Here is a 25,760-nt window from a genome sequence, read left to right on the forward strand (position 1 = left end):
CCTTGACATAAATAAGTGGCAAACACCAGACTAACCAATTATGTTTTTGCTAAAATCAACATTTGCCTATTGTGAGTTTATGTGCTTCACAGCTTTATGGATGCTGTAGTTGCAGTAGTAACAATCAGCCCTCCTGACAGCCAGCAATCAAAAACAGGATTGAACAAACTGAATTCAATGCTTTTTAAAGAATTTTCAAGACGTGCCGACACCGAAGTGAGCTTACAACTCAAACACAGAACAGCGAGCATGTTCAGTACCTGTAACTCCAACCAAGATGGCGGCTGGGTCCTCGTGCGGTTCACAAACGTCCTCCTCAACCTTTCCTCACAATATGGAGCGTAACCAGGAGGACCGTTATTTAAAAATGTCCGTAAATACTGGCAACAGAGGGAAGGAGAGGGGGTGATAAAAGACAACAGAGAGAGTTAGTGCTAACGATGATCTCATGAAGGTTTTCTGAGTTAAATTAAATGCTTAAAGCACATACAGATTTGGTCTAATAAATGCCAGAAAATCATGTAAAATAAGTGTAATAATATAGTGTAAAAAAAAATCTGAAGGCCAAAGTAACATAAAACAAAATATATTCAGTTTACTATTTCAGAAGAAAAAATCAGACATGAACCCTTACAATAAGGAGATGAGACTAGACTTTGATGATTCATTTTGGGTGTTATTTTGGATGCTTTAATGGTAGGAGCTCAGGACTCCCCGGTGTTTATGATGAAGAGGCTGTGCTGCACAGTGTGCTGCTGTTTATTCAGTGTGTGTTTTCAGTCATTGATCTGTCCTGTCTAAACCCTCGATGCAGTGAAAGCAGGATTGATTTCTTCAGCTCTGCTCAGTCTGGATTTCTCGATGTAACAGTTGTTTTCATTGTGTTTATTGTGTTTCTTTACAGCAGAAATTGCCTTTCATTACGAGATCTGTGAAGGTTAGACAATGGAAAGGAATATATCTAGACAAAATAGATAACACCCAAATACTTTGGAATAACACCAACCTCAATAAAACTTTTATGTTTGCTTTTAACATTTTAACATATTTTTTGCCTCTTCAAAAGTGCATTCATCACTCACATTTAGCCTTTATTTCCTGAGTGTTTTCATCGATAATTAAAACGTGAATTGATTACAGAGAAGGGAGTGTGATATTTCCTGTGTAAAGTGAATAAGAGGCTCCTTACTTTGACAAACTTCTCGGAGGGGGCGAAGCAGCCCACGCAGAGAGACAGCAGGATCCAGCCGCGGGCGTGGCTGCTCTTGGACGGATTCTGAGTGAGCTGTTTGCAGATCTGACAGTAGATCTCATCCCTGTGGCAGAAAAACAACAACTGAGATCCAAAACAGAGTGCTGTAATAAATTTAAATAAAATTTCATTTTAATGGTAACAATTGAAATTAAATCTTTCGTAACTATTCATGAGATGTTATTAAACCCGCTAAAAATAGAGTACAGACTGCTTTTTCATTACCCAGAGAGCAGGGCTTGTATGTGACTCTGCAGCAGACGTGTTTGTTTGTTTTTTTTCAGGTTTTTTTTTTTTTGGGTGTATCCATTTGACCTCACTGACAGGCTGGCAAAAGGGTAACAGAGATCTATAATAACTTTATAGTGGTTACATCCCTTTATATATATATCTTACTTATTTGGTTTCTATTTCAAACTCAGTGCAGATTAATTTGGATTTGTGTTTCAGTGCTGCTTAGGAGGAGACGGACGGTAATTAGTGGCAATGCTTCATTGCATCTCACCAGTTAAGGAGCTGAAATTACCACGTTTAAAGCTGAAAGTTGAAAAGTTTGATATAGTCAGAATTGGGAAATACCTAGCATGTATTGATGCTCTTTATTAATGATTTTGTGTCTCACTCTGTAAATGGGATTTTGCCACAACTTTCATAGCCATAATTAAGACTTTGAGATTTTGCAGTCCAACATCAGAAAAAAAAGCAATTAAAAAAAAAACTCCTTTCAGTGTCTTTTGAAAGATTGATTTTCGACATTTTAATAGATTAATGAATTCAATGCCTTTTAATGCTTTTTAAAGATCTGCCAGAACCCTGCCTCTAGTCAAAATGTCAAAATTTTAAATAAATTGCAGTTAAATACACTGGCCAAATTTTACGTACCAAGGTGGATAAAACCTTTAGATTTGAACACCTCCATGGCCTTTACTTTATCATTACATTTGTGAAGCCTCTGCTGGAGGACAAATGGTTTGAATCTCTGCCTGCTGATGATCAGAAAGCCGCTGCAGCAGATCACAACAAGCTGCTGGTTTGAATCAGCTGTGCTGCAGCGGGGAGATTTAAATCATGTAGGTCAAGCGGTGGTCCTGGAGGAGAGGTTTGAGAAATACTGATATAGCGCCATCCGCTGGACAAACTCATACTGCAGGGCGTGACAAACACTGCAAGCTACCCTGATCCCATGCATTACTCTGGGTCTGGTGATGACATTAAAGGAGGGAGAGACAGGAGGTTACCTGAGGGCGGGCCGTAAGATGCCGTTTCCGATGATGAAGTGAAGTTTCTCCAGGTTGGAGGTGGGTCGGTCCTCCAGCATGCTGTTCCCCTGAAGGCTGTAATCCCCCTCCGTCAACCGCCTGGTTACCTGCCGCCGACATTGAGAAGACAAGAGAGAAAAAAAACGTTCAGCAATTCAAAAAACTGAAATGAACCAGTGTCATCCACATCTGAAACAATGTAGAGTTGAGAGGTGGGAAACGTTTCAGGTCTCCTTCGTTTACAACTTATAAAATGTTACATGACTAACGGTTGGAGCGCTTGTGCTGCTTAAATTGGCATGAAAGTCTTTGGGTTGTATCATCAGTACTAAAAGATGCAAGCCTGTGCACGGAAAAGCTTTGATGGACTTCTAAGGTGCATTTTTGGCAAGAAACATCCAATCATAGAGCTTCATATTTTGTAACTATGTGGGGGAATTTACTTTTGAATTTTGGAAACATTTTGGATGAAACACCAGACAAATCTGGAAGAGCAAATAAAACGTGGCCTTGCAAATGGTCCCTCGGCTGTAAGTGCTCGCTAAACACAAAAAAATCCAAAGTATCCAAAGCAAATTCTGTTGTTGGCTTTGAAACTCACCTCTTCAGTGATTTTTGATTTCCTCTTCAGGGTGAGAGACACGAGTTTATGTCTGACACTGTTCCTCTTCTGGCTGTCTATGGAGCTGTTCTGTAGAGCGACAAAGACATTTTCTAAGTTAATCTGACAGTCCGTGATGTTAACGGAAAAAAAACGACCCTTTGGCATCATCTCACCTCTCCCTCCACCTGAAGTTCCTGCAGCTCCCTCTTGTAGGTCCTCTTGCCAAGTGTTTCGTAGATCTTTGTCATGACAGGAATCTTTTCGCTACCATCATTAATGACCATCTGGCATTTTGGCTCCGGTAAGTCTCCCATAAACCTCAACACGGTGATCCACACGGCTAATGCAGCCTGAAAGACAGAACAGGATGTGTATATCAGCACTCTGTAACCTGTGGTGTTTCCCCATGTTTCCAGTCTTAACGCCAAGATAACTTCATCCTGGTTTTAGCTTCATACTGAACAGATGTGAGAGTGGCATTTATCTTCATATCAATCCTCTGAATAACAAAAAAACACGGCCGAGAGGTGAAGAGGAGGTTTATGTGCTCACCAGCTGGTCTCCTTCATCCTCGTGAAAAAGCAGAGGTTGCTTTAGTGGTCGTCTGATGTAGGTGTGAGTGGAAACACCCTGGAAGTATGTGGCGGCAAACTTGGAGAACTTGTATTCGGACAAATCCTCATCTTCCTCATCAGGTAATGGAGGAGCTTCATTCAGCACCTCCTCTTCAGCTTCTTCACCGCGAGGAGTCTTCTCCAAGTCCTGAGGAGCAGGAAAATACACACTGATGTATTTCTTTTATCACTTTTTATTGTTTTAAATAAACTAGACTTTTTGCCACCATAACCTGCATATCACACTGATAATTCACATATTTTTGTGTATATACATGACTCTATGTATTTCATATCATATTTTTTTTTCCTTTTTTATTTCTTCCTTTAGTGTTACTTGTATATACTTTGCTCTGTTTTCTTGTTTATATTCAGTTATAATTTGAATATCTAATCGTCTGTTTTACATGTTCAATGTGTTTAGAGCAGAGGCGGCTAGGATTTCATTTTGCAATCCTGTTTTCTAAGATGACAAAAAAAAAAACAGCTTAAACCTTTAATGATACAGCTTAATATTAAATTAAATAGAGACAGGAAACACAAAAAGGCTGTGACCACACTTGTCTTTTCAATGCAACTTTTGTGGTCAGATGCCCCAGATCACAACTCATATGCCATGTTTGCATGTGGTCTCTGTTCATGAACAGTAAATAAAAATGTGTGTTTTCTGTTTAATAAAGTGTATAATGTAAGTACTTAATGAAAGTTGTATTAAAATGACAATTTAAGTAATAAAGCCTAAAAGCCTATAAAACATGTGATACTAATATCTCAGAAAAAGAGAGAGCAAGGGGAAAAATAGATGAAATATTAACAATAATTTTTTTTTTTTAAATAAAAATTTAAATAGAATGATGTAAGTGCTTCAAGTGAAAATAAAGGCTAAAATAATTAAAACACACCAAAACGCACAGTGATAAGTGCTATGAGTATCAAACCACAACAAAACGGGTTGGGTCAGATTTAAGCCGCAAACGCACCAAAACATAAGAAAACATACTCCTGCTCGTGATCCCCTTTGCTCTTGTTCGGAAGTCTCGTGCAACAAAAATAACGCGATACCTACGATCATCAGTCGATTTCACTATAATGCATCCATGGTTTACACGGTCATCACCTGGTACCTCAAACTCAAACAAAACTCAAATTCAAATGCGCTGAAATACCAGAGCTCGTGAACAACAAGCGCGCTCCATACTGTTTTCCCACGAAAACGCAAGCCGAAAATACTGAGCTCATACGATAAAAATAAGCACTGTTGATGAAATTCAAACCAATATTCTGTCACAGTGTTGCACATTTATCGCCTTTAACGTATTTAAACACATAAAATAGCTTACCGTTTGACTGCAGTTTGAAATGTTTGGGAGTTTGGGACCGCTTGTTACCTGCCGCCATTTTACTTTCAAACAGGCAAATAGTGTGACGTCACCCACACCGAGCGCTTTTATGATTTTTTTGGAGGGAAATCCGGTGAAGTGCATTCTGGTAGTTGTAGTTTTCATTACTTCTTAAGCAAAGCCAATGCCACAGCCATTTCTCTGTTTTCTCTAGTTAAATAGCACTAGTTTTAATAATATTTGGGTTTTTCTACTTCATAAAAAGTTCCTCAGAGTTGTATTTTAGTACAGTACTTGAGTAAACGAACTTAATTACATTCAGCACTGTTCAGCAGAGGAAACATACAGAGACTGAAATTACAGTCACTGGGATCAAGTACAGTAGTATCACTTTAAGCCTGAAATTTAATAATACCATCATTATAATTACTCTAAAACCTAATCTAAATCTGATTGAATTATTGTCATGCATTTTTAAAATTTTCCTTAAATATAAAACTCATTTATGCTTGTTTTGGACAACAATTTGTGGACTGTGAAAGCGAGAAGATTTTCTCTTATCTTGGTAAGAGTGCTCTCGAACACTTGTAAAATTTTATCTTACCTAAGAGAAAAGCAAAATTAAGAAAACAGTGGCGAATCCAAAAAAACAGTGGGTACGAACAAAATAAAAACAAATCCTGGATAAAAAAAAAAGAGAAATGTGTTTGTATGTTGTTTCTTGAATAAGGCCCATTGTGAACCTTGTGGTGGTGCTTAAGGAAAAGGTCAGTGTATCATTGACGTCTGTAAGATCTGCTGAACCAGCTGACAGCTCCTTCAAATTGACAATGTGGCTAAAATTATAGTTTAAATAAAATTGGTACAAAAATCAGCTGTTGGAACATTTAGTCAGACATCTTTATTGGACTAAAAAAAACATAAACACAAACCTCAAAACCAGCTGGTGCCTGTCCGTCCTGGTTGGGCAGCGGCCCGGAGTTCCCCAGGAAACCAAACATACGGTCGACCATGTCTGAGTGATCCACGGGCTGCTCCTTCTCCCTCTCCATCTGCTGCAGCAGCTCCTTCTTCCTCCTCGCCTCCTCCTTCTCCTCCCTCTCCCTCTCCTCCTGCTGCTGGGCCAGTTGGACGAGCCTCTCCTGGTGGTTCCTCTCGGCCTCCGCCTTGGCCCGCCGAGCCGTCATCTGGTTTCGCAGCTGCTCCTCCTCGGCCAGACGCTGGCGCTCGGCTTCCAGGCGATGCTGCAGCTGTGAGGGGAGGTGAGAGGCAGGTAGGGTGTTACACTGAGACGCAGTATACAGAGTTAGCTTTTTACTACTTGTCTGTTTGAAACTAGATCAGAGGAGCTGAAGGGGAACATCACAGATGGACTAGAAAGAATATAAACTATTCTTAAAAGCTGATCGCAGTAGACAGTACGTTTATCTCTATTCAGTAGGTTATTTAAAGAGGCTTCCAGCCACTTAACTTCTTCCTTGTCGGGTCACTGGAACTGCAGACTTGCACAGGAATATTATCTGATAGTTCCCCGAAAGCTATTTATATCTTATCAAGCTGATAACAAACTGAGATTAAACAAACATTTACAAAACAAATAATTTATTCAACATCGTCTTTCAGAACAGGAACAGAGAAAAAGGTCCAACAATGGCAGATAAAATGGCATTTTTAAAAAACTACGAACATTTTTAAAAAGCTCACAAACATGTCCTCATATCACAAACAGACAGCATGCAACCAGGTTAAACAAACTAATCTAAAAGAACATATAAAAGAAGGTTTCACGGTGACATATGTTAGGCCAGGATCCCATGAGAGACTTATCATGACTTGGTATTTTTTTTAGATGGAATATGTTTAAAGGCCTCAGTATGCATCAAACAAAGTGTGTATTGTGTTTTCTCACAGCGTTTGAAACCCTCTTGTAACTTTCCAAAAACATCAGAGGAGAAGGTACTCAGGTGAAAGACCAAAAATACTTCACTGCAGGTCACAAAGGGGGTTTGCAAACTTTAGCCTCCAAGTTAATAGTTTAATTCTCTTTTCTTTTAAGGCAACGTTTTTGATCTAAAAGATCTTCCTTTGGCAAGTGTTAAAGAGAAAACAGCTTTTCTTTTAGAGGCAGCAATCACCTCAATCTCTGTCACTTTTTTCCTTATCAGCAAATATTTAATTGGAGCCTCAAGTGTGCAGACCTCTTTTGTGGAAAACTTTATAAAACAGACAATTTGAAATTTACTCTGGCTTTGCACGGTGATTGGACTTGTGTGCAGAGATGAAAAGCAGGCAGGATCTTAACTTTAACTTCACCCAACTACTTACAAGTGTGTACTTTTTAAGTTTGGACAGAGCCAGGTGTTTTTCCTGTGTTCGGGTGTTATGCGCAGCTAAACTAATGTAATCGGCTGCAGGCTGTAGCTCCATATTTTGCATTCTGACAATGGGCCTCATCCACTAATATGTGCGCAGAAATGTACTTATTTTGAGCACAAAACAAGTGTGCATGAAAGATTATTGTTGGATTTCTGTCACGTGCGCACGTGTATCAGGTGAGAACAGTGTGTCTTATAGCTTAGATGCCGCTCAAGGGAAATAAATATCTGCAGATGAACTTGTTTTAGCTGTCGGAAACGGCTAAAACGTTTGTCACTCTCCAAACATGTCCATCTCTGAAGGTGCACTCTCTCCCAAAGGCAGGGGCCTAAGGGGAGCTAAGGACTTAACCTCGGACTTAAGCTAGTGGGCGTCCCTAGGTACTCTAGATACTCTACTGTAAGCGAGGAGTCAGACATTCTGTTTCTATAGTTGAATATTGTAATTATGACAATAATTAATGAATATGAATGGGGGTCAGTTTCATGGTCATTTAATACATATGGCCAGTGCATTAGTTAATTAACCGTTTCCGAATATTGTTGTAATTTAAAGCCCTAAAAAATAAGAGTAGTTTTAATATACTATATATTTAGTTAAAAGATGTGTGTTTACATTTTGTAAGACAGCCTTCATTATTTGTGTATTCATGGTCTGAGGCAGTTCTACAGTTGTTGACAGAGCACAAACAAATTCAGGCAAAAAATATTAAATCCCCGATCTGTGTGTAAAATGTTCATACGCGCAGTTTAAGCATTTGTTTGTACGCGCTGTTTGTGAATGAGGCCCAGTGAGAGAGGTATTGATCATCTAATTCTCAGTAAACAAATAAACGAAAACTGTCCAAAACAGTTGAATTATTATTTGTGCTGGTGTATCCAATAAGGGCATTACAGGGAAAATATATAAGGCTTCACAGGTTATTTTTAGTCCGATCAATCACAATTTCTTTCCCCCACTTTATTTTTAACATCTGCCCTCAACACCAATAGCCCTCTCTCTCTGGCACTTTAACATCACATATGTAGCAGTAGTGAATATGATCGATTTTTACCTCTGCCCTGAGCCGCTGGCAGAGGCGTCTGGCTATCATGCCCCTGGTGTAGGCCTGTAGCGTCACCACGGCACGTAGACGGCGCCAAAATGTCTGCCGGATGATGAAACCACGGCAGCGGGCTTGAATGAGGGTGACGCAACGGCGAGTCGCCTGGTAGCTTCTGTAGTACTTCCTTGACCTGTAGATGGCCTGGAGGCGCAAGAAGCCAGACTGCATCTGAGGGAGAGGACAGGCGAGAGGATTTTTGAGTGAATGATCTGAGTCATGCAGCTCATATAAACACAACAAAAATATTATACTGCACCTGAGAAGAAAAGAATATTTCAACCAACAAAAATACTACAAAACTACACATTGAAGGTGTACAGGACTCACAATTTGGTAATTCTTCCTGCATCGATAACCCCGCCAAACCTTCTGGATGACAGTCACAGCACTCCTTAGTTTGAGAAAGTGAGTCCTACAACAGAAAAGGAGACAGGAAATTAATGGTGGGGAGTTCCCTAAAGTCCTGACAGATGGTCTTTTTCCAAGATTAAAAAAATCCCAAAAGATCTGTGAGGTTTTGTGGGTTCTGTTGTTATGCATCAAGTGCTATCTTAGAAAGTTTTTTTACCTCTCTTTGAGTCCACGCACAGCCTTCTGGATGAGGATGACCTTGTCGGTAATGCCTTTGTCCCTCTCAATCTCCAGCTGCATGTCGTGATGGTCCTGACAGGAAATGGGCGGACAAATAAAAACAAAGTAAAGAAAAGCAACAGCAGCCCCAACGCTCCAAAGTCCAGTTTTTATCATTTTATTCTATAATATTAACAATGAACTGAAATGTTTAGGGTCTTAAGTCTACTTTTTAAAAGCTCAACTAAATCCATTGATATAATGCTGACTTGGAACATATTCCTAAATACATTTTTCATTCATACACTTTTTGTGTGAACAGGATATCTAAAATTAACTTGCAATAAAGTAACTGAAGGTGGGGGGTTGACTGGGTCTACAACAAATGTTGTCATCTGGTTAATACATTAAAATTTTTATTAATATTTTTAACAATTTATACCTTAAGTCAGAATGAATTAGGCTGGGACAGAGAGCAAAAGACAAGCTAAGAAATCTGGAAATTTTGGTTTGTTTTGGTGTTTTCATTGGATATGATGACAAAAAAATGACATCACCATCCTTTAAATGCACATGGATTTAACTAAAGTCCTTTAACTGTCAATAAACAAGTACCACTAAAAATAAATCTGGATCAGAACCAAAGTGTGTGAACTCTAGGATGCACTTGTATATACACAGACTTGGTTTCAAGAAATGCCTTTTTTATCGAGGACCAATGATGAACACGATGCTGCAGTAACAACCTAAGACAACTCAAGACTGAAGAACTTTTTAACACACGCAGACAAGAAAAAAAAAACACCTTTAGGAAAATCTTGGTCTTTCCAATTTGCCAGTCGTCATGTTTTCCCAGCCGGGCGCGGACGATCTGCTGGCAGGTCCCTCGTAGGTCTTCCTGTAGGCAGAAAGAACAGGTTAAATCAGGACTGAAGAAGACAACAGAAACAGAATCGTGACAGATAGCAGTGTTTTGTGATGTTGACCTGTATGTGAGCAGGTTTGACGCCGGGCATGAGGACTCGGTAACGATCCACAAACTCGCCGAAGGAGTATCGGATGGGATAGCCAGCCCGTCGTATCCTGATGGTCTCCATCATGCCGGAGTAGCGCAGCTGACGAATACACAGCTCTCTGTCAAACAACTGGAGAAAAACACGTAAGAACAGACACAATTATTAAATTAAGAGAAGAGATTTTAAGGGCAACAGAACTTAAGAGGACACAGTAAAAACAAGCTTAAAGTACCATGAAAATGTAACATAATCAGTCTGTGCAGGTGTTTATATTCAATGTTGCGAGATGCTTTCTAGCCGACAGCTAAATGGGAAGATCAATGTTTTTGGGGAGCTTGAGCAAAAAATTTTAGAGACTGAACAGCGCAAAATTAGAAAGTATTTTGTGAAGAACGGGGAGGAAATGGTCTCACCATGGGCTTTTTGAGCTCGTTGGGTTTTATACAGCGAACAAAGAACGGCTGACACACGCTGAGCGTCCTCATCAGCATCTCAAGGGAACGTTTGAACTGACTGCTCAGAGTTGGGGAGCGCTTCCTCGTCTCAACACCCTGCAAACACACACACAAACACACGGTAGAAACACATAAACTTATGTTTCACCAACCCAAATGAACAAGTACACATACAACTAGATACAGTAAATCATCACATTTTGATTTACTGCCAACCCACATGAGCATATGCCTCAGAATTTTACACTTCCACTCCTTTGAAACTACAGAAAAGTAAATTTTGTGTTTTTTTTCGATCATATTCATAACTAGAATGCTATTTTTACCTTCATTGTGCCTCCAAAAATGTATCATTGTTAGACAGTAAACTATCCTTGCTTTCATTTCTCTCACCTAGAGCTAAAACTTATTTCACAAGACTCTTTTTTACAAGACTAAATTCAAGAATATTACAAAAGAGTGGGCTTTCATATTTGGTTACTTAAAACAAACACAATTACTCGGTTTCAGAAGTCCCCTTTCAGAACATGCAATTTGAATTTTGTACTCATTTTCTAATTTTTACCACTTCAGTTGGCCATCGCTGCATGTCACTTCTTTCTCAAGCCAAACATAAAAATGCCAGAACTGACCTGTTGTTTAATAAAATTTTAATTTGTCACTTTAATTTTAAAAATCCAAATCACTCTGTTGGAGACAGTCGAGTTTTTGTTTTGTCACATTTTGTTGATGGTTTGCAGCATGTGGCAGAACATTTAAACACAGTGGTACACAATGGAAACACGGGGGGCACAAACACATCATGACTACTGCACATCACAGACAAATGAAACAGGAAACAAAACAAATCTCTGACAGCTGTTATCCTCTCAGTGAAGCAGAAAGACATCACAGCACTTCCTGTTTCAAAAGCCCCACAGTTCTCCGTGTATTGGACATGGATAACGAGTGAGAGGTGCACGTCAAAGAGTTTGCTAGTTAAATTCTCAACAATGAATCTCATGGAATAAACACATTTCTCCCTCTGGTTTCTGCTACAACAAACTGCACACCTGCAGGATAAAAAAGAGCTCGAGGAAGGGAAGGGGAGTTTGGGTTCATGGGTTTTATTCAGTTTAACACACAGGGTTTTTGAGAGACCACATGTTGCTAAAGGCCGTTGATTACCTTGGGAGCAGGGGTGCTGGGCTGCTGATAGCCACACAGAAACTGATGTGAGAGGAGAAGACAGAGGAAACAGAGGAGAGACAGCAGAGTGAGAGGAGGAGCTGCGGCATTAGTTAAAAGCCAACACCGGGAGGAGAAAAGCTAAAGGGAGGCAAAAGTCACCGGTGACATTATCACTTAAAGACAGCAAAACAAAAGTCATAACAAAAGTTTAAAAAAAAGAAGAGTTCGGTATTACAGGTAGGGTTGCCACCTTCTGGGTGGAAAAATAAAGGACACCTCGCAGCCCCGTGCCAGAGGGAAACAAAATAAGAGGGTTTTTTTGAGTGTGTGATTCAATATGGGAAAGCACATTTTACCTTTAAATGTGACGATTCTGTATTATACAGGACGGGTGGCAACCCTAATTACAGGTATTCATGCAAGCAAAAATCTAGAGGTATTAAGGATTTGTTGGTCTCACCATGGCCACGTCAGCCTGGAAGATCTGCTTGATGAACTTGTTCTTGGACGAGTGGACGAGCTGGATGATGTCAGTGTGGAGGCTGTCTCGGTTTTTTTCCAGGAAGCCTGGAGGAGGGACGGAGAGAGAAAACTGTAAAGTCATTTGTGGTCCGAAAAATACATGGCTGCCTTTCAGTTCTTGTAGAGTTTTTGTTCACACTGTTTTTTTCCTTTTTTTTTTTTACAAACAAACCAAGAGCTTTAAACATGAAGTCATTAGACAGTTTTTGTGACTGTCAGTCTGCATCATCAGGGCTCAGGGGAAAAATTAGTCTTGCATTAAAAAAGTTACAAAAGTATAGGTATGTAAGTATAATCAGGAAATGACGGTTACACTATTATAAATTATATCATTAGAATATTATTACTTGTGCGTTAATGATGTAAAATGAGTTGTTGGTTGAGGTGGAGCTTATTTTTATTTTCATTATGGATTAATCTGCTGATTATGTTCTCCAGTAATGAATTGATTCTTTCCCCTGAGAGGTTGTTGGGCCAGATCGCAAGTGTCTTTTTTGAGGGGCAGCAGAGACACTTGGTTTTGATATAATGCAGCTAGGTTACATTAAATGATTTTTTTATGTTTAAAAAAAGTAGCATTTGGTTTCATATGAATATGGAAAATTATGCAGATTTGGTGTGTAGGCCTATGCAGGAGTGACAGAAATAGGGGCAAAACAAGATTACATGGGGTCCCAAAAAGCTAGAAAAAAACAGCCCTGTGTGTCATGGAGAGTCACAGCATGTTGCCAAGGACAAAATGCAGCAGAGAGAAGCTTATATGCAACAGGGGGTGAAGAGCAGTAAGTGGTTAGAGAAATGATTTGAGCTGTTGCTAAGTTTTGACCCCTCAAGTTACTGGATGTTCATTTTTTAAAAAATACATTTAAAATTGCATTACACTGGTGGAAACCCTAATTCTTTGGCTTGTAAAAATTATGAAAATAGTGAAAAATGCACTCACATTTACCCAGAGCCCAATGTGACACCGTCACAGTGTTTGTTTTGTCCAACCAACAGTTCAAACAGTTCATGTCAGGAAGGGTTTCGTTTATTGCCACAGGCCTCTTTCTATGTCTTTACATCTGTGTATATGTGGCATTATGAGGCTGGTGAGTTTGTTCAAGTCAACAGAATTTTGGATCGCTCCTTCTTGCACCCTATCTGACCTTTATTTTTTCGTGAATCCTTGCTTGTGAGTCAGAGAAAAAAGATGCAATGTAACCCTTCAATAACAGGTAATAACCAAGAGAAGCAGTAGCATGAAACAAAAGAAGAAAAGGAACACACCTCTGGTCTCGTACTGCACCACTCCAGCAAAGTGTTGGATACCAAACTGGGTTTCGTAGCTGTTTTTAGGAGGGATGTAGTTTGTGTTGAGCTTGTGCTGCGAGTTGAGCTTGTACAGCATCGTATTATCAGTCCCCTGACAAAAGACAAGAAAAGAAAAATAAATCTGTTGACTTCCTATATTGAACTGTATCTACAAATGTGGCTGATCTTGTAAAATACCCCAAATTGGAAAACTATAAATCACTGAAACTTGTGATTCACTCGTGTATTGCACCTTCGGGAACTTGCTCTCCTCATCGATGAGGGAGATGATGTTCATGGGTTTGTTGGCGATCATATCCAGAGCGTCCTGGTTGTCTGTGAACTCGATGTGCTGCCAGCTGATGTCCTCCAGGTTGTACTCCTCCTGCTCCAGTTTGAAGACGTGGCGAACAAAGAACTGTTGCAAGTTCTCGTTGGCAAAGTTGATGCACAACTGTTCGAAGCTGCAGTGAAGAAAAATTAGAGAGACAGCAGGGAGCAGGAGGTGTAAAAGTTCAGTATTAAGTTTGACAAACAGGGGTTCAAACAAGGTTTTTCTAAGACAAGGCTTCAAATCAAAATCACCTGTTGACGGTGAAGTTTTCAAAACCAAAGATGTCCAGCAACCCGATCGACCTGCGCATGATGTTACTCTCGCAGGATGGTGGTCTGTATATAGCAGCATTGATCTTATCAACAATCCAGACAAACAGCCGCCCGTAGATCCCCTGGAAGACAAAAGTGTGTCGATCCACTGCCATAAAATATAAGCTATTTTCTCAATCAAGCCCTTATGATCAGAAATTTAAAGGATTTCTGATAAGAGATTTCTGTATTTGTGGTAAAATATCGTCACCTTGACGAAGGCATCCCTGACATCCAGGCCTTGTTCCACACTGAGAGGCGTGGCGACACTTTCACCACGTGTGATCAGGGTTCGTGTGGTCAAACACACCATCACATCTTTGGGCTCCACCTGCAGCAGTGCAAAATATACAGCGTTAAAAAAAAAAGGAGCGGAAATGGACTCAAGTTTGAAGCAGCTTCACAATGTGTTTCTCAATAACCGATGTGCTGCGTCATCCATCACTGAACCCATCATCAGTAGGTGTCACATCATCATCTCAAAGGAGATATTGTACTTTTTACATTTGACAGTCCTAGTTATGTGTACTACTAGACACACAATAAGACTTTTACATAAAAAAAAATAAAGACGTTATAAAATATGTCGTTTTCTTACAGAAAATGTAATCCAACAGTTTAAACAAGTACAGCTGAAATGAATAGTCAATTAATCAATTCAGTGTCAACTGACAGATAATCTACTGATTATTTTAATCATATTTTTTCATGTAAGTACATTTCAAGGTTCCTGATTCTCAAATGTTAAGGTTTGCGGCATCCCTTTAGATTTTTTTAATAATACGAATTCAGAGTATACTTAGTAAATTGGTAGTATAATTAGAGTATAGAGTCTGGTGGGTTTGATGAAAGTAATTTCTGAGCTGTTTCCATTAAACAAAAAGGTGTATCTCTGCAGGGATCCTTTTTCTACTTATGAAAACAGTTTGAGCCTGTCAGTAACAAAAAACAGCACTTAAAATGTGCATACATTGATGTTGCACAAATGCCCTTAGTGGTTACAATGCAGCCTGTTTCGCTGCTGCTGGCTGCAGCCCTCTTGCTTAGAACTGGATCAATTTTTTCAAAAAGTTGTTGTTCCCATTAGTCACTCAACACAAAAACATTGGAAAATAGGGTCCAGGTAGAGAATACCAAAGTAACCCTTAAAGTCACATTTTTAATTCAGGTGTTTTACTTGTAAAGGATCTTTTCTACAGTGTAGTACTAATACTTTTACTTGAGTGAAGGATCTGAAAACTTCCCTCACCACTGCTTCTAGTACATACACACATGCTCACAAACAAACAGGTACACACCTCCATGAGTGAAGCCGCAGTACTCAGGTCAGGAGATCTCACAACCACACAGGCGTCCAGGTTGTCATACGTCCGAGCTGAGAAAAAACAAAAAGATCATAGTTTTCCTCACAGATCTTTTCTGATCTGTGTACTCTGTACTGTGTAGTCATATTTTTTTTTTTCACTACCGCTCAATATTATGCAATAAAGTACATTAGCATCACTTCTCCGACACAGTTGACAAAAACAGACCCTTATAAGCAAATTGTGCAGTTTATTATACCCTCAAAGCGCAGGTTGCCCATGTGCAGGATGGAGGCCAGCAGCTTGGAGATCTCCCAGTTCTCCGTCTCAGTAAACATGAGGACCTTCATGGCCGACAAGATGCTGGAGTAATCACTCAGGTCGTCTCGACCGTCACACGCTGTACAGTTACCCTGTAACATTAAAGATACAGAGAACTTTAGCTTATCTAATGTTACTGTGTGACTTTGGTGTTTTAAAGAGCAAGTTTGGATTCACCTAAGTCACACAATAACACAAATTACCTAACCGACCAGCATCTCCCGTGTTCTGCAGAGTAAAACTTCTGTTTTTGAGTGTGGTGGATTTGCTGATAGAAAGTGCAGCCTGACAGTGAGGTAAAGCAGTGAAAATATACTAAATATAGTGTACACTTATGCAGATAGTGATTGTTTTTATGTGCTTTTTAGGTTAGGTTACTCCTGCCTGCTTCTCCAAACTGGAGGCATTCACACTGATTTCTGCTGTATACAATACACTGACAGTGGTGTAATGTAACAAAGTAATAATACTTTGTTAAGGTACTTAAGTACTTTTTGGGAGTATCTGTACTTGACTTGAGTTTTCATATTTTTGTCAACTCTTACATTTACTCCACTACCGTTTCTTTTTTTAAAAGATATTTTTGGGGGCTTTTATTGCCTTTGACAGATAGGAGAGACGTAGCGTGAAAGGGGTAGAGAGAGAGAGAGGGGATGACATGCAGCAAAGGGCTGAGGCCGGACTCGAACCCGCGGCCAGTACGGCGATTTCTGGTAAGAAATCTGTACCTGCACTCATGTATGGCTTCCAGGTACTTCATCCAACCATATTCACTGACTATGGATAATTACGTCATACAACCCAACTTCAAAAGACACAAACTGATCCTCGTCACATCGATCAAAGTACTGGTCAGTTTTAATGAAAAAGTATGTTTATTTGTCAATATATTATACCACACTGGAAGTGGATGTAAACAGATCCAGACCTCACTTTTAATTAAAGCTCAGTTATGGCTTCTTTTTATCATTCAACACAAAGACATACAGTATGAATGATGTCTCACTCCATCATAGACTCACCATGGTGAGGTAGGCATAGTCTGTGGCGAGGCCCAGGCCCAGCTTGGCCTTCATCTCTGGGCCCATCCCCTTCAGCATGCAGTAAAAAATATGGTAGTTCCTCTCATCTGGAGCCTTGACGAAACAGCGGGGAGAGTCAGAAAACTGGACAAAACTGAACCGAAAAGGCCTGAAGTCACAACTGTTTCCTTCACTGACACTGACGGTGTTCAAACTTACACTACGATTCGATGTCTCACCTGTCGACACACACGGGACTTTTCCAGCAGGTACTGCTCTATCTTGGCTCCTTCAATGGCCCCTCGCTTGTTGAAGTGGGTACCTATGTACTCCCCAAAGCGGCTGGAGTTGTCATTACGAATGGTCTTGGCATTTCCAAAGGCTGAATAAATTGACAAGTCATTCGATGAGAAAAAAGCAACACAGCTGGGTGACAGGAGAGTGTGGCTTTAGTGTATAGTAGAAATATGAAGGATTGATGAAAAATTGATTCAATTTAACCTCTAAGGTTTAAAGTTCATTCTTAATCTTGGAATAAAATGAATTAAAAAATTAAAATGTATATGACTGTATTCCTGACTAGATTCGTAGTGTATTTTTCTGGATTTACATTTATTTTTGAGTTCAGAAACACTGCTGCCGTCTGACCTTCGAGGATGGGCGTGGCCTCCAGGACTTGCTGCTCTATCCAGGAGTGCTGACCGCTAATAGCTGCGAGGAACTGCAGAATCAGCTTTGTGCTCTCCGTCTTCCCCGCTCCAGACTCACCGCTGTCACAAAAGACAGGACCGTTACACACTCGAAAAAACACACAGACACGCTCTGTCTTTCTAATGCAGGTCATATATAGCCTACAGACATGACAGTGGTATTGATCCTCTCATCTAATTCTCAGCAAGAAAGCAAATAAGCTTGTAAGAAGTATACATTAAACATATGTTTTATCGATTTAAGTTGTGGTCGTGCAATAATAATACAGCATTTCTAATTATTTAACTGTCAGTGCTCTACATCAGTAGTTTACAACCTTTTAAAGCTGAAGGTTGTGTGTGTCTTGTTTTTTATGTGGTTTATGAATGTCATACGTTCATTACTTTGAGCGGATGTTAACCGCACGTTCAGCTCGCACCTGATGATGCAGCACTGGTCCTTGTTGTTCCGCTGCATGTTGAAGTAACAGTTGTCTGCTATGGCGAATATGTGCGGCGGCATCTCGCCAATCTTCTTGTTGGTGTAGAGGCGTATCTGGTCTGCAGTGTAGATGGGAAGCAGCTGGTATGGATTGACTGCAACCAGGATTGAGCCAGTATACGTCTGCAGGAACCCAAAAAACAGAACAGCGGATGTTTAAAAAAAAAAATGCTTTAATGCATGTTAGAAACAGAATATTCTCTACTTATATGAACCACTGTTGTTCAGTTTTCAGATCATTAAGATAGTTTCAGATATGATCATACTTGATTTCCTCCTATCATTTTTTTCTTTGATTCATTGACAATTACAGCTTATTTGACTCTAATTTGATTGTTGTCCTAATCTGAGTGACTGAAAAATGTATTGCGTTGACAGAATTAACTAAATTAATCACATGAAAGTTTAATTCCTGCAGCACGTTTAAAGTTTCTAGAATCATTGTGAAGATTTATATCATGGATCTAATCATTTAAATGTGTTTTTAACATCTACAGAATAAGCTGGATAAAAAAAAAGACGTTAAAAGCAGTCATTAAAAAAAGCAAGAAAACATACAGAAACCAAGAGAAGCCATGAATAAAACTGCAATATTACCCTGGTTAAAATTAAATCATTTCTTAAAATTAAGTCTTCATAAGAGTTTTATCAGTCATCTCATCTAACTCTCCTTCAGTCTTTCAGTGGTTTAAGACAAAAAATGAATCTCTGACTGTCTGTTACCGTACTCTTAACCATCTATGCGTCTTATGTCATCTGGATCCTGGAGATGAAACGACACACATTTTTTTTGTCTCTTTGCACCACACAGCTACAAAAAAAACAACCTTTAAAACTTTAAAGTTGGTCTCTGCTTTGAGCAGCTTTGAATGTGATCATTTAACTTTTCTTTAAAACAGTTCATTTCTTTTTCAGATGCATTTTTTTTTAATTCTTGATTTTTCACTCGTGTAAAGCACCTTTGTGCACAAAGTGTGCTTCACAATGAACTTGCCTCAGTCGCAATCTTGTGATAATGGGAAAAATTAAAATAAAATGACATCCATGGCTGCTCTCACCACCCACAGCTATTAGTTTAGATAGAACAAACCTCAGAAAAACAAACGTTAGGAAGATGTGGCAACAAAAAAATCTATTTCAATTTCATACTTACCCTTCCACCACAATTTGTCTACATGGAGAGAGAGAGCAAAACAACCAAAAACTATTACAGAACTAACGTGGACTCACAGTCAAAAGGAATACATACCAACATACGAGTTTTTAGGAGCTTACCCCCCTTTAGTCAACTGAACTGTTTAGCGGCAACTACAAACGATACCGCCTACAAAGGTGTGACCAGGATCAGCTCAGTTTGGGTGAGAAGAAGCTGTTTATGGCACAGAGATTTTACTTCCTGAACCATGGTAACCAAAGTAGCCAGGTTTTGGGTTAATCTATGTATTTAAAAAAGTAAGTAGTTAGCTGTTGCTTTTAACTTTAAATAAAAACATTCACAACAGATAAAGACACTCTTGTTTGTCTGAGTCACTGTGTTTGCATTTGAGTCTCTCCTAAAAATGTAAAGAATTGGAGAGAATATCCCAATTTTATCTGAGCTGTCTTTACTATTGATATATTATTGATTTGAATTCTTGTTTATTATCTTTATTTCAGTTTTTGCCTTCTTGTATTTATCTTTAACTTTGGCGACATTTTAGTTTGTTCATTCTACTTGTGTTTTAAATGTGTACTGTTTTACTGTAAAGCACTTTGTTTTGAAAGGTGCTGAATAAAAATTAAGTGTAGTAATATTATTAATATTAATTAAAATATAGCAATTTTTGTAACTCTAATTATATGCAAGTGACACTTACATGCAACAGCATATTCAGGCCATTGTAAAAAAAAAAATTAAAATATGGAGCACTTAAGTTGTTACGAACGCTGACACAACTTTGATTTTGAAACTACTTTTGAACCATAATCTTGATTGGACGCTCAAGCAACGGGCAAAGTCCTGTGCTTCACCCAGTTTATGTACACAGTTAAAAACTGAAAATACTAGGTCAATCAGTCTATAAATGAGAACTGAAACTGGCAGTGAATTTATGTTTTTTCTCTTAAATTTACCACTTTAATATGAGAGAATATGCAAGTTTTTTATGTTAAATTTACAGTTTTACCATGGATATACACTGAGTTTTTTTCTTGGAATGTTACCCCTCCAGCTTCGATTATTTATTTGTTTGTTTGTTAACCGACAATGGCCCTAATACGCCCTCCTGTTTACAAGAGCACATCTCAATCCCTGTTTCTATCCCCTTCATAAGTAAACCTGGTACTTCTGTTTATTGCTTTATTTATAGCAACATGTAAACTCAACTGCAGAGTATCTCAGATAAACAGCTTAACCTGAGTAAGAACGTCACTGGGTTGTAGCCAAATCCCACGTTCCTCCTGCCATGTAAAGTGAGACAAAAGCTCTCTCTGTCTCTGTTACACTGCAGATGACTATAAACTTTTGTGTTCTCTTTGTGGATAAGAGTTGCAGGGGGTGTTACTAACATAGATGACGCGTTCATTGTAGCGGATGAACAGGTTTCGTAGGATGCCAGCTTCGTTGAGGTCGCCCAGACGGATCATGTCCTCCACTCCGTGGACGGAGGTGGGGTGCATGGGCTTGATGTTTGTTGCATTTTGGGGGGAAATCCAGTGTTCCTGCGTGAGTGGGAAAAGAAGTCAGAGTGGATCAGAGTGGACGGTGGTCTGGGGTATTTTGGTTTATTACAACAAAACTCTTTAACCATGAACTTCAGGCCTCCTTATTCAGCAAAGCTTATGATTAAGAATTTTATATACATTATTTTTTATTTATGTTTTATTTATGTTATCAACATCTCATTTTATGTTGTCTCTTTTGCTTGATATTATTTTTATTATTAATAATATTTGTTTATATATATATATATATATATATATATATATATATATATATATATTTTTTATCCTCATTGAGTTTATTTGTCTTTGTTAAAATAAATGTACTTCCCACCACTGAATGATCATCATTCTCAAGGCAGTTTAAACAAACACATAAAGGACAATATCACAAACTACAAACATCAGATATAAAAATGATACACTGCAAGCTATGCGTACATCACATCTGTACACACAATAACAATAACTGATATATACTCTCTGTACTGCTGTTGACTTACCCTTCCTTCATCATCCAGAACCTGGATCTGTCCCGAGTCACACAGTTTGACCACGGCTCCCACAGGGACGTCAAACTCTCGGCCCGTTTTAAGGTCCAACCACACATAGTCCCCCTGGATTATTATACAAACATAGCTTTCGGTTTAATATGACTAATTTATTATAATTATTATAAAGAATTAACATAAAAGAGGAAATAGAAAATTACAAGAGAAAATGGCAAATAAATGATGAGAGAATCAGGTTTGGTCCCAAGCAAGTTTTCATTTACATGGAATTATATGTTGGTGAATACAAATGAATATAGTAAGAGGAAAAAAAAAGCACATAATATAAAAGTCCAAACCATAGAACCATAAAAAGGAAATAAATATATTCACAATAAAAAAATATATATATCCAAAATATGCTTGAATGTGCAACATATAAATGGGTTTTATTAAAGGTCAATAAACAACCCAAAAGTAACTACCAACACATTTTAACAGCAAGCAGAGATTAGTGTTAGCTAGTTGTTATGTGATTACGTTATCATGTTGTTTATTCTTTAATCTTACTGTTTTTATGTGTGTGGTTATTAATAATGTATGTTGAATAACTGGAAAATATGTGACTTGCATCACACACCCAGAGTTTCCTGCTTTTCCAGTTTCCAGCTCTCTGAATGGGAGGATTAAGTCTGAAAAAGGCTTAAATCTGACCGCCTTCAGCCCAGTATGGACGTGATGTAACCCCTGACCTCTGAGCTTGATAATGTTAGAGAAAGTCTTAATTTAGTGGGGTGCATAATGTATGTTATTTTGCAATCCAATTAGTTCATACTGCAGTAATTATACACATTTAGACTAACACAGCTGTCATTTTCAGGGCCAGCGCCCACATTGTGTAAAAAGTAAATGTACTTGTGCCCATCTGTGCACCCATGGGTGTGTCAGGTGAAGTCGGGCTCATTGTTGATATACTGCTACTGTGAGGCAGCAGTGAGCGATTGCACCATTGACCAACAAAAACCTGGTGTAAAGTCAATGTGGGGCAATATCTCTCTGCTAATTAAAGGCGTATTATTCAGATGTTAAGATGCGCCTACACAGGCAGATTCACAAGGCACATCGATTTGTTACGCACGCAGGGATGCACGGATGGGCTGCTGGTGGGTGAGATAATTTTGACTGTCTCTAATACCAGTTTTTGGGCACTGAAGCTTCAGCGAAAAATATGCGCGATTAATTGAGGCTTCAAGAGAGGCGAAGGGTGTTAATGAGACATAAGAGGACATTTCTTTAAACAGTTTTCAGTGGATGCACCTAAAAAGCTTTTTTCAGGTGATTTGCCATGTTAGGAAGCGACCAAATTTGGGGTGGAGAAGGTCTCTTTGAGAGCTCTGAGAGGAGAGTCACAATAAACATCTAACTGACAGGACAGTCCGTAATTATCTCCATGTTACAGGCCTGTATCCCAGGGTTTAGGTCAGTAGGTGCCAGCTAGGGTGTAATGACCGGTATCAAAAGCGTGAGGCAACAATGAGCCAGACGCGCCTAGTCTGCCATAAAAACTCAACAGAAGAAGAATAATTGCTGAGTTGGTTGTAGATTTGCAATATTCCGATCTGGCACTCGACTTTTGAGGGTCTCTTTTGCAGATTTTGAAATGACGCTTTCAACATCTTGCTAACATACCTGTAAGCCTGTAACAGGTAGTCAAACTAGGAATATCACTAGGTTTAAATGTCCTTGTCTGAGAATAACCAATAATTAATGATGATGCATATTTAATCATTTTGGATTACTGTCTCTAAAGTTTGGGCTATCTGGGATTATGATAAAGAGAAACGGACCATTCAAATATAGATTTAGACATAAATTACGACAGCAACAACTGAAGCTTCAAAGCATTGGGTCAACCCTCGAAATAATACATAATTAAAGGGAAAAACACCGAATACACATCTAAAATGTGAACATAGCAGAGACCAGAAAAGAGCTGCTGTCCGACTCCTCATTCGGAGGAGAGATGCTGTGAGCATTTATGCACAAGGACCAGCGTAACTTCACTGATTATTTCAAAAATTAAAATTTAATTCTGTTTCCTCTGTTACATTTAAAATGAGAGTTTTCTGTTTCGCTGTTTAAACATCTCACATACTTGCTGCAGTGACAATACTGCTCTTACTGCATTACTCTATTAGCAGTGCACCTGGTGCAGGTTTATCTGGCTTTCAAAGGAAACGGGAGATGACACTGATAGTTTGAATTCATATTGTGCCCAAAACACACCTGTGCTTAATTAAGAGGCATAAATGAAACCCATTTTCCCCTTGTACCTTACTTTGCACCCAGGTTATAAGCAGTTAAACTAGTAAAAGTGGCACTGCCCACCTTTTGTTTAAATGCTTCTCATAAAAAAGCTGCTAGAAAACACTGCAGCACAAAGCTCTCAATGCTCAGTCTAGACCATGACCTTAAGGATGCTATTTTTTGCTTCCACTTAACAACATCCAGATGTCTCACATCCAATGAGATTCATAGCTGAGGCTGTGAGCTGAGACTGAAACAGATCAGTGTGTCTGAGTCGTGCCCTGCAGGACTCTGGGGGGAGAAGAGGTACCGGGATCCAGTAATTGAAGACAAACAGTTGATGGCCTGATTTGTGGTAACTGCATCTGACTGACTAAGGAGACTTGCTTTTGTATTTCGAGTGCTGGGACTCAAACAACGAGCATACATCTCTGCATTATGTTTAACTGTGTTTAATTTTTCATCCATGTATCATGCTATTAATCATAGTTTTTGTTTGTGTTGTTCAGGTGTTGTTCAGTAGACAGAAAATAGTTCCTACATGAAATCTGTGAATTATCTTGAGTAAACAGGTCATGATTTCTGTAAAGACACGTTGCTGTTGAGTTTTTCAAAAGTTTGGGGTTTTTCTGGGACTTTGAGCATCACAAGTCGAGTGTTGTCTAGTTCTATTATATTGGAGAGAAGCCGATATCTCCAACACATGGAAACTCACACCAAAACAATCTACATTTATAACAGCACTAAAGGTCAGAGGAAAAATATGAATTTATGGTTTGTTGTTGAACTGTCCCTTTAACATCCTCTTTTTGCTATATAATTAATCCATTCTATTATTACAGTATTTCCTGAATCTGATTTTGCGCTTGCCACAATTTCATTAATTTATCAAGTTCTATCTAATCTGTTACTGATATTATAATTGCCTTCATCTTATCTGAGTTTAAAACATTTAAGCTTTTCATGAACACTGTCACCTACAAGGTGATGTAGTGAGTTTTGCAGCCCAGAAAGGAATCACCTTCTGCTGTATGTAGGGTAGGGTAAGATGCATCAATATATTGTTGTCAGTAAAACTGTGTGTGACAGTGAATGAACAGTGTATATCACAATAGAGTGCCCCGGCGATGATGTTTTACTGTAGGCCAGCAAAGTTACTGTCACTCTGATTCCCTCGTCAAAAAGTCTACTGGATTTTTCCATTGTATTTTGGATTATAGCAAAAAACTAATATCTGTGGCAAACAAGTGTGTATGATACTCATATTTTGTTCAGTAAGATAATCCTCACAAATGAACGCCACTTTTACGATTTTTGAAGCCTAAATGCAACCGCCAGAAGTTAAAGCTAACATTAGGCTATAAACAAACTAGGCAACCGCCTGTTAAAAAAAACAAAGTTCATGAGTGGGATATTTACTGGTGTATTTTATGTCGTCAAACAAAACGTGAAAATTGTTTAAACTTGTATTACAGACCTTATTTCAGACATTAACCAAAAACCCATTCAAAACCTCACTGACTTTCCTAAGACAAGGGAACCAGGAGTGCTGAAATACCAACTAAATTCTGGGTTTTAGGGGGACTCTATGAAAAAAAAAAAAAAACTGTTCCCGCTTAACCCCGTCCTGAACAGCTGTTGTCGAATCACAAATCAGCAACATACTTGGCAGGTTGTGTCAGTCTTTGGATTTCAGCAGTATATGTACTATACCATAAAACACTATCCTTTTCATAACACCACTTCGACTTTTAAAAGTACCATTATTTAAAAACTTACAGTGAATTTTAAAGTGGTAGATATACAGTTGTTAGCACTGTAAACTACATTATGTGTCATTTGACAACAGAAAGCCTGGCAGGTGTTGCAACATTCAAAGAAATTGAGATTAAGAAAAAAAAATAACAGGGTGTAAGACGAAAACAGACATCGAGACATTTCGGCTGTACGTGACCTACCTGCTGCAGAATGACCATGGTTCAGCCTCGGGTTGATAGCAGGACATTAGAAGTCACCATGTGTGTGCTCTGCAAAGGAGACAAGTCACAGATGTTATCCAACTGTAGGAACAAACCATGTCTTCAAAATGGATTGAACATAAAATGCTGAAAATTTCAATGTAAAAAGACTGAAAACAATCCTTTGTAATAAACTGTTTTTAGAATAAATTCACATAGTAGGTCTTTTGAATGAGCAGTGGCCG

At 38.8% G+C, this 25,760-nt stretch overlaps 1 protein-coding gene across 1 annotated transcript in view; it reads right to left on the reverse strand.

Annotated features, from left to right (window-relative positions):
- LOC121952271 (unconventional myosin-VIIa-like) overlaps positions 1–25,533 on the reverse strand; it is a 37,395-nt gene extending 11,862 nt beyond the window's left edge. Inside the window, exons 1-28 of the mRNA XM_042498842.1 lie at positions 25,516–25,533; positions 21,263–21,376; positions 20,607–20,759; positions 17,998–18,182; positions 17,517–17,638; positions 17,108–17,250; positions 16,869–16,982; positions 15,785–15,938; positions 15,520–15,596; positions 14,433–14,552; positions 14,162–14,304; positions 13,830–14,040; positions 13,553–13,688; positions 12,222–12,328; positions 11,759–11,800; positions 10,550–10,687; positions 10,107–10,265; positions 9,926–10,018; positions 9,119–9,213; positions 8,878–8,962; positions 8,500–8,718; positions 6,002–6,319; positions 3,668–3,877; positions 3,289–3,465; positions 3,113–3,202; positions 2,491–2,618; positions 1,190–1,316; positions 261–380 (exon numbers count right to left, since the gene is read on the reverse strand). Coding sequence (XP_042354776.1) covers positions 261–380; positions 1,190–1,316; positions 2,491–2,618; positions 3,113–3,202; positions 3,289–3,465; positions 3,668–3,877; positions 6,002–6,319; positions 8,500–8,718; positions 8,878–8,962; positions 9,119–9,213; positions 9,926–10,018; positions 10,107–10,265; positions 10,550–10,687; positions 11,759–11,800; positions 12,222–12,328; positions 13,553–13,688; positions 13,830–14,040; positions 14,162–14,304; positions 14,433–14,552; positions 15,520–15,596; positions 15,785–15,938; positions 16,869–16,982; positions 17,108–17,250; positions 17,517–17,638; positions 17,998–18,182; positions 20,607–20,759; positions 21,263–21,376; positions 25,516–25,533 — 3,798 coding nt within the window. The remainder of the gene's footprint in view (positions 1–260; positions 381–1,189; positions 1,317–2,490; positions 2,619–3,112; positions 3,203–3,288; positions 3,466–3,667; positions 3,878–6,001; positions 6,320–8,499; positions 8,719–8,877; positions 8,963–9,118; positions 9,214–9,925; positions 10,019–10,106; positions 10,266–10,549; positions 10,688–11,758; positions 11,801–12,221; positions 12,329–13,552; positions 13,689–13,829; positions 14,041–14,161; positions 14,305–14,432; positions 14,553–15,519; positions 15,597–15,784; positions 15,939–16,868; positions 16,983–17,107; positions 17,251–17,516; positions 17,639–17,997; positions 18,183–20,606; positions 20,760–21,262; positions 21,377–25,515) is intronic.
- Positions 25,534–25,760: the final 227 nt, after the last annotated feature.

The sequence above is a fragment of the Plectropomus leopardus genome, chromosome 13 (genome assembly GCF_008729295.1).
Source record: "Plectropomus leopardus isolate mb chromosome 13, YSFRI_Pleo_2.0, whole genome shotgun sequence".
Lineage (NCBI taxonomy): Eukaryota > Metazoa > Chordata > Actinopteri > Perciformes > Serranidae > Plectropomus > Plectropomus leopardus.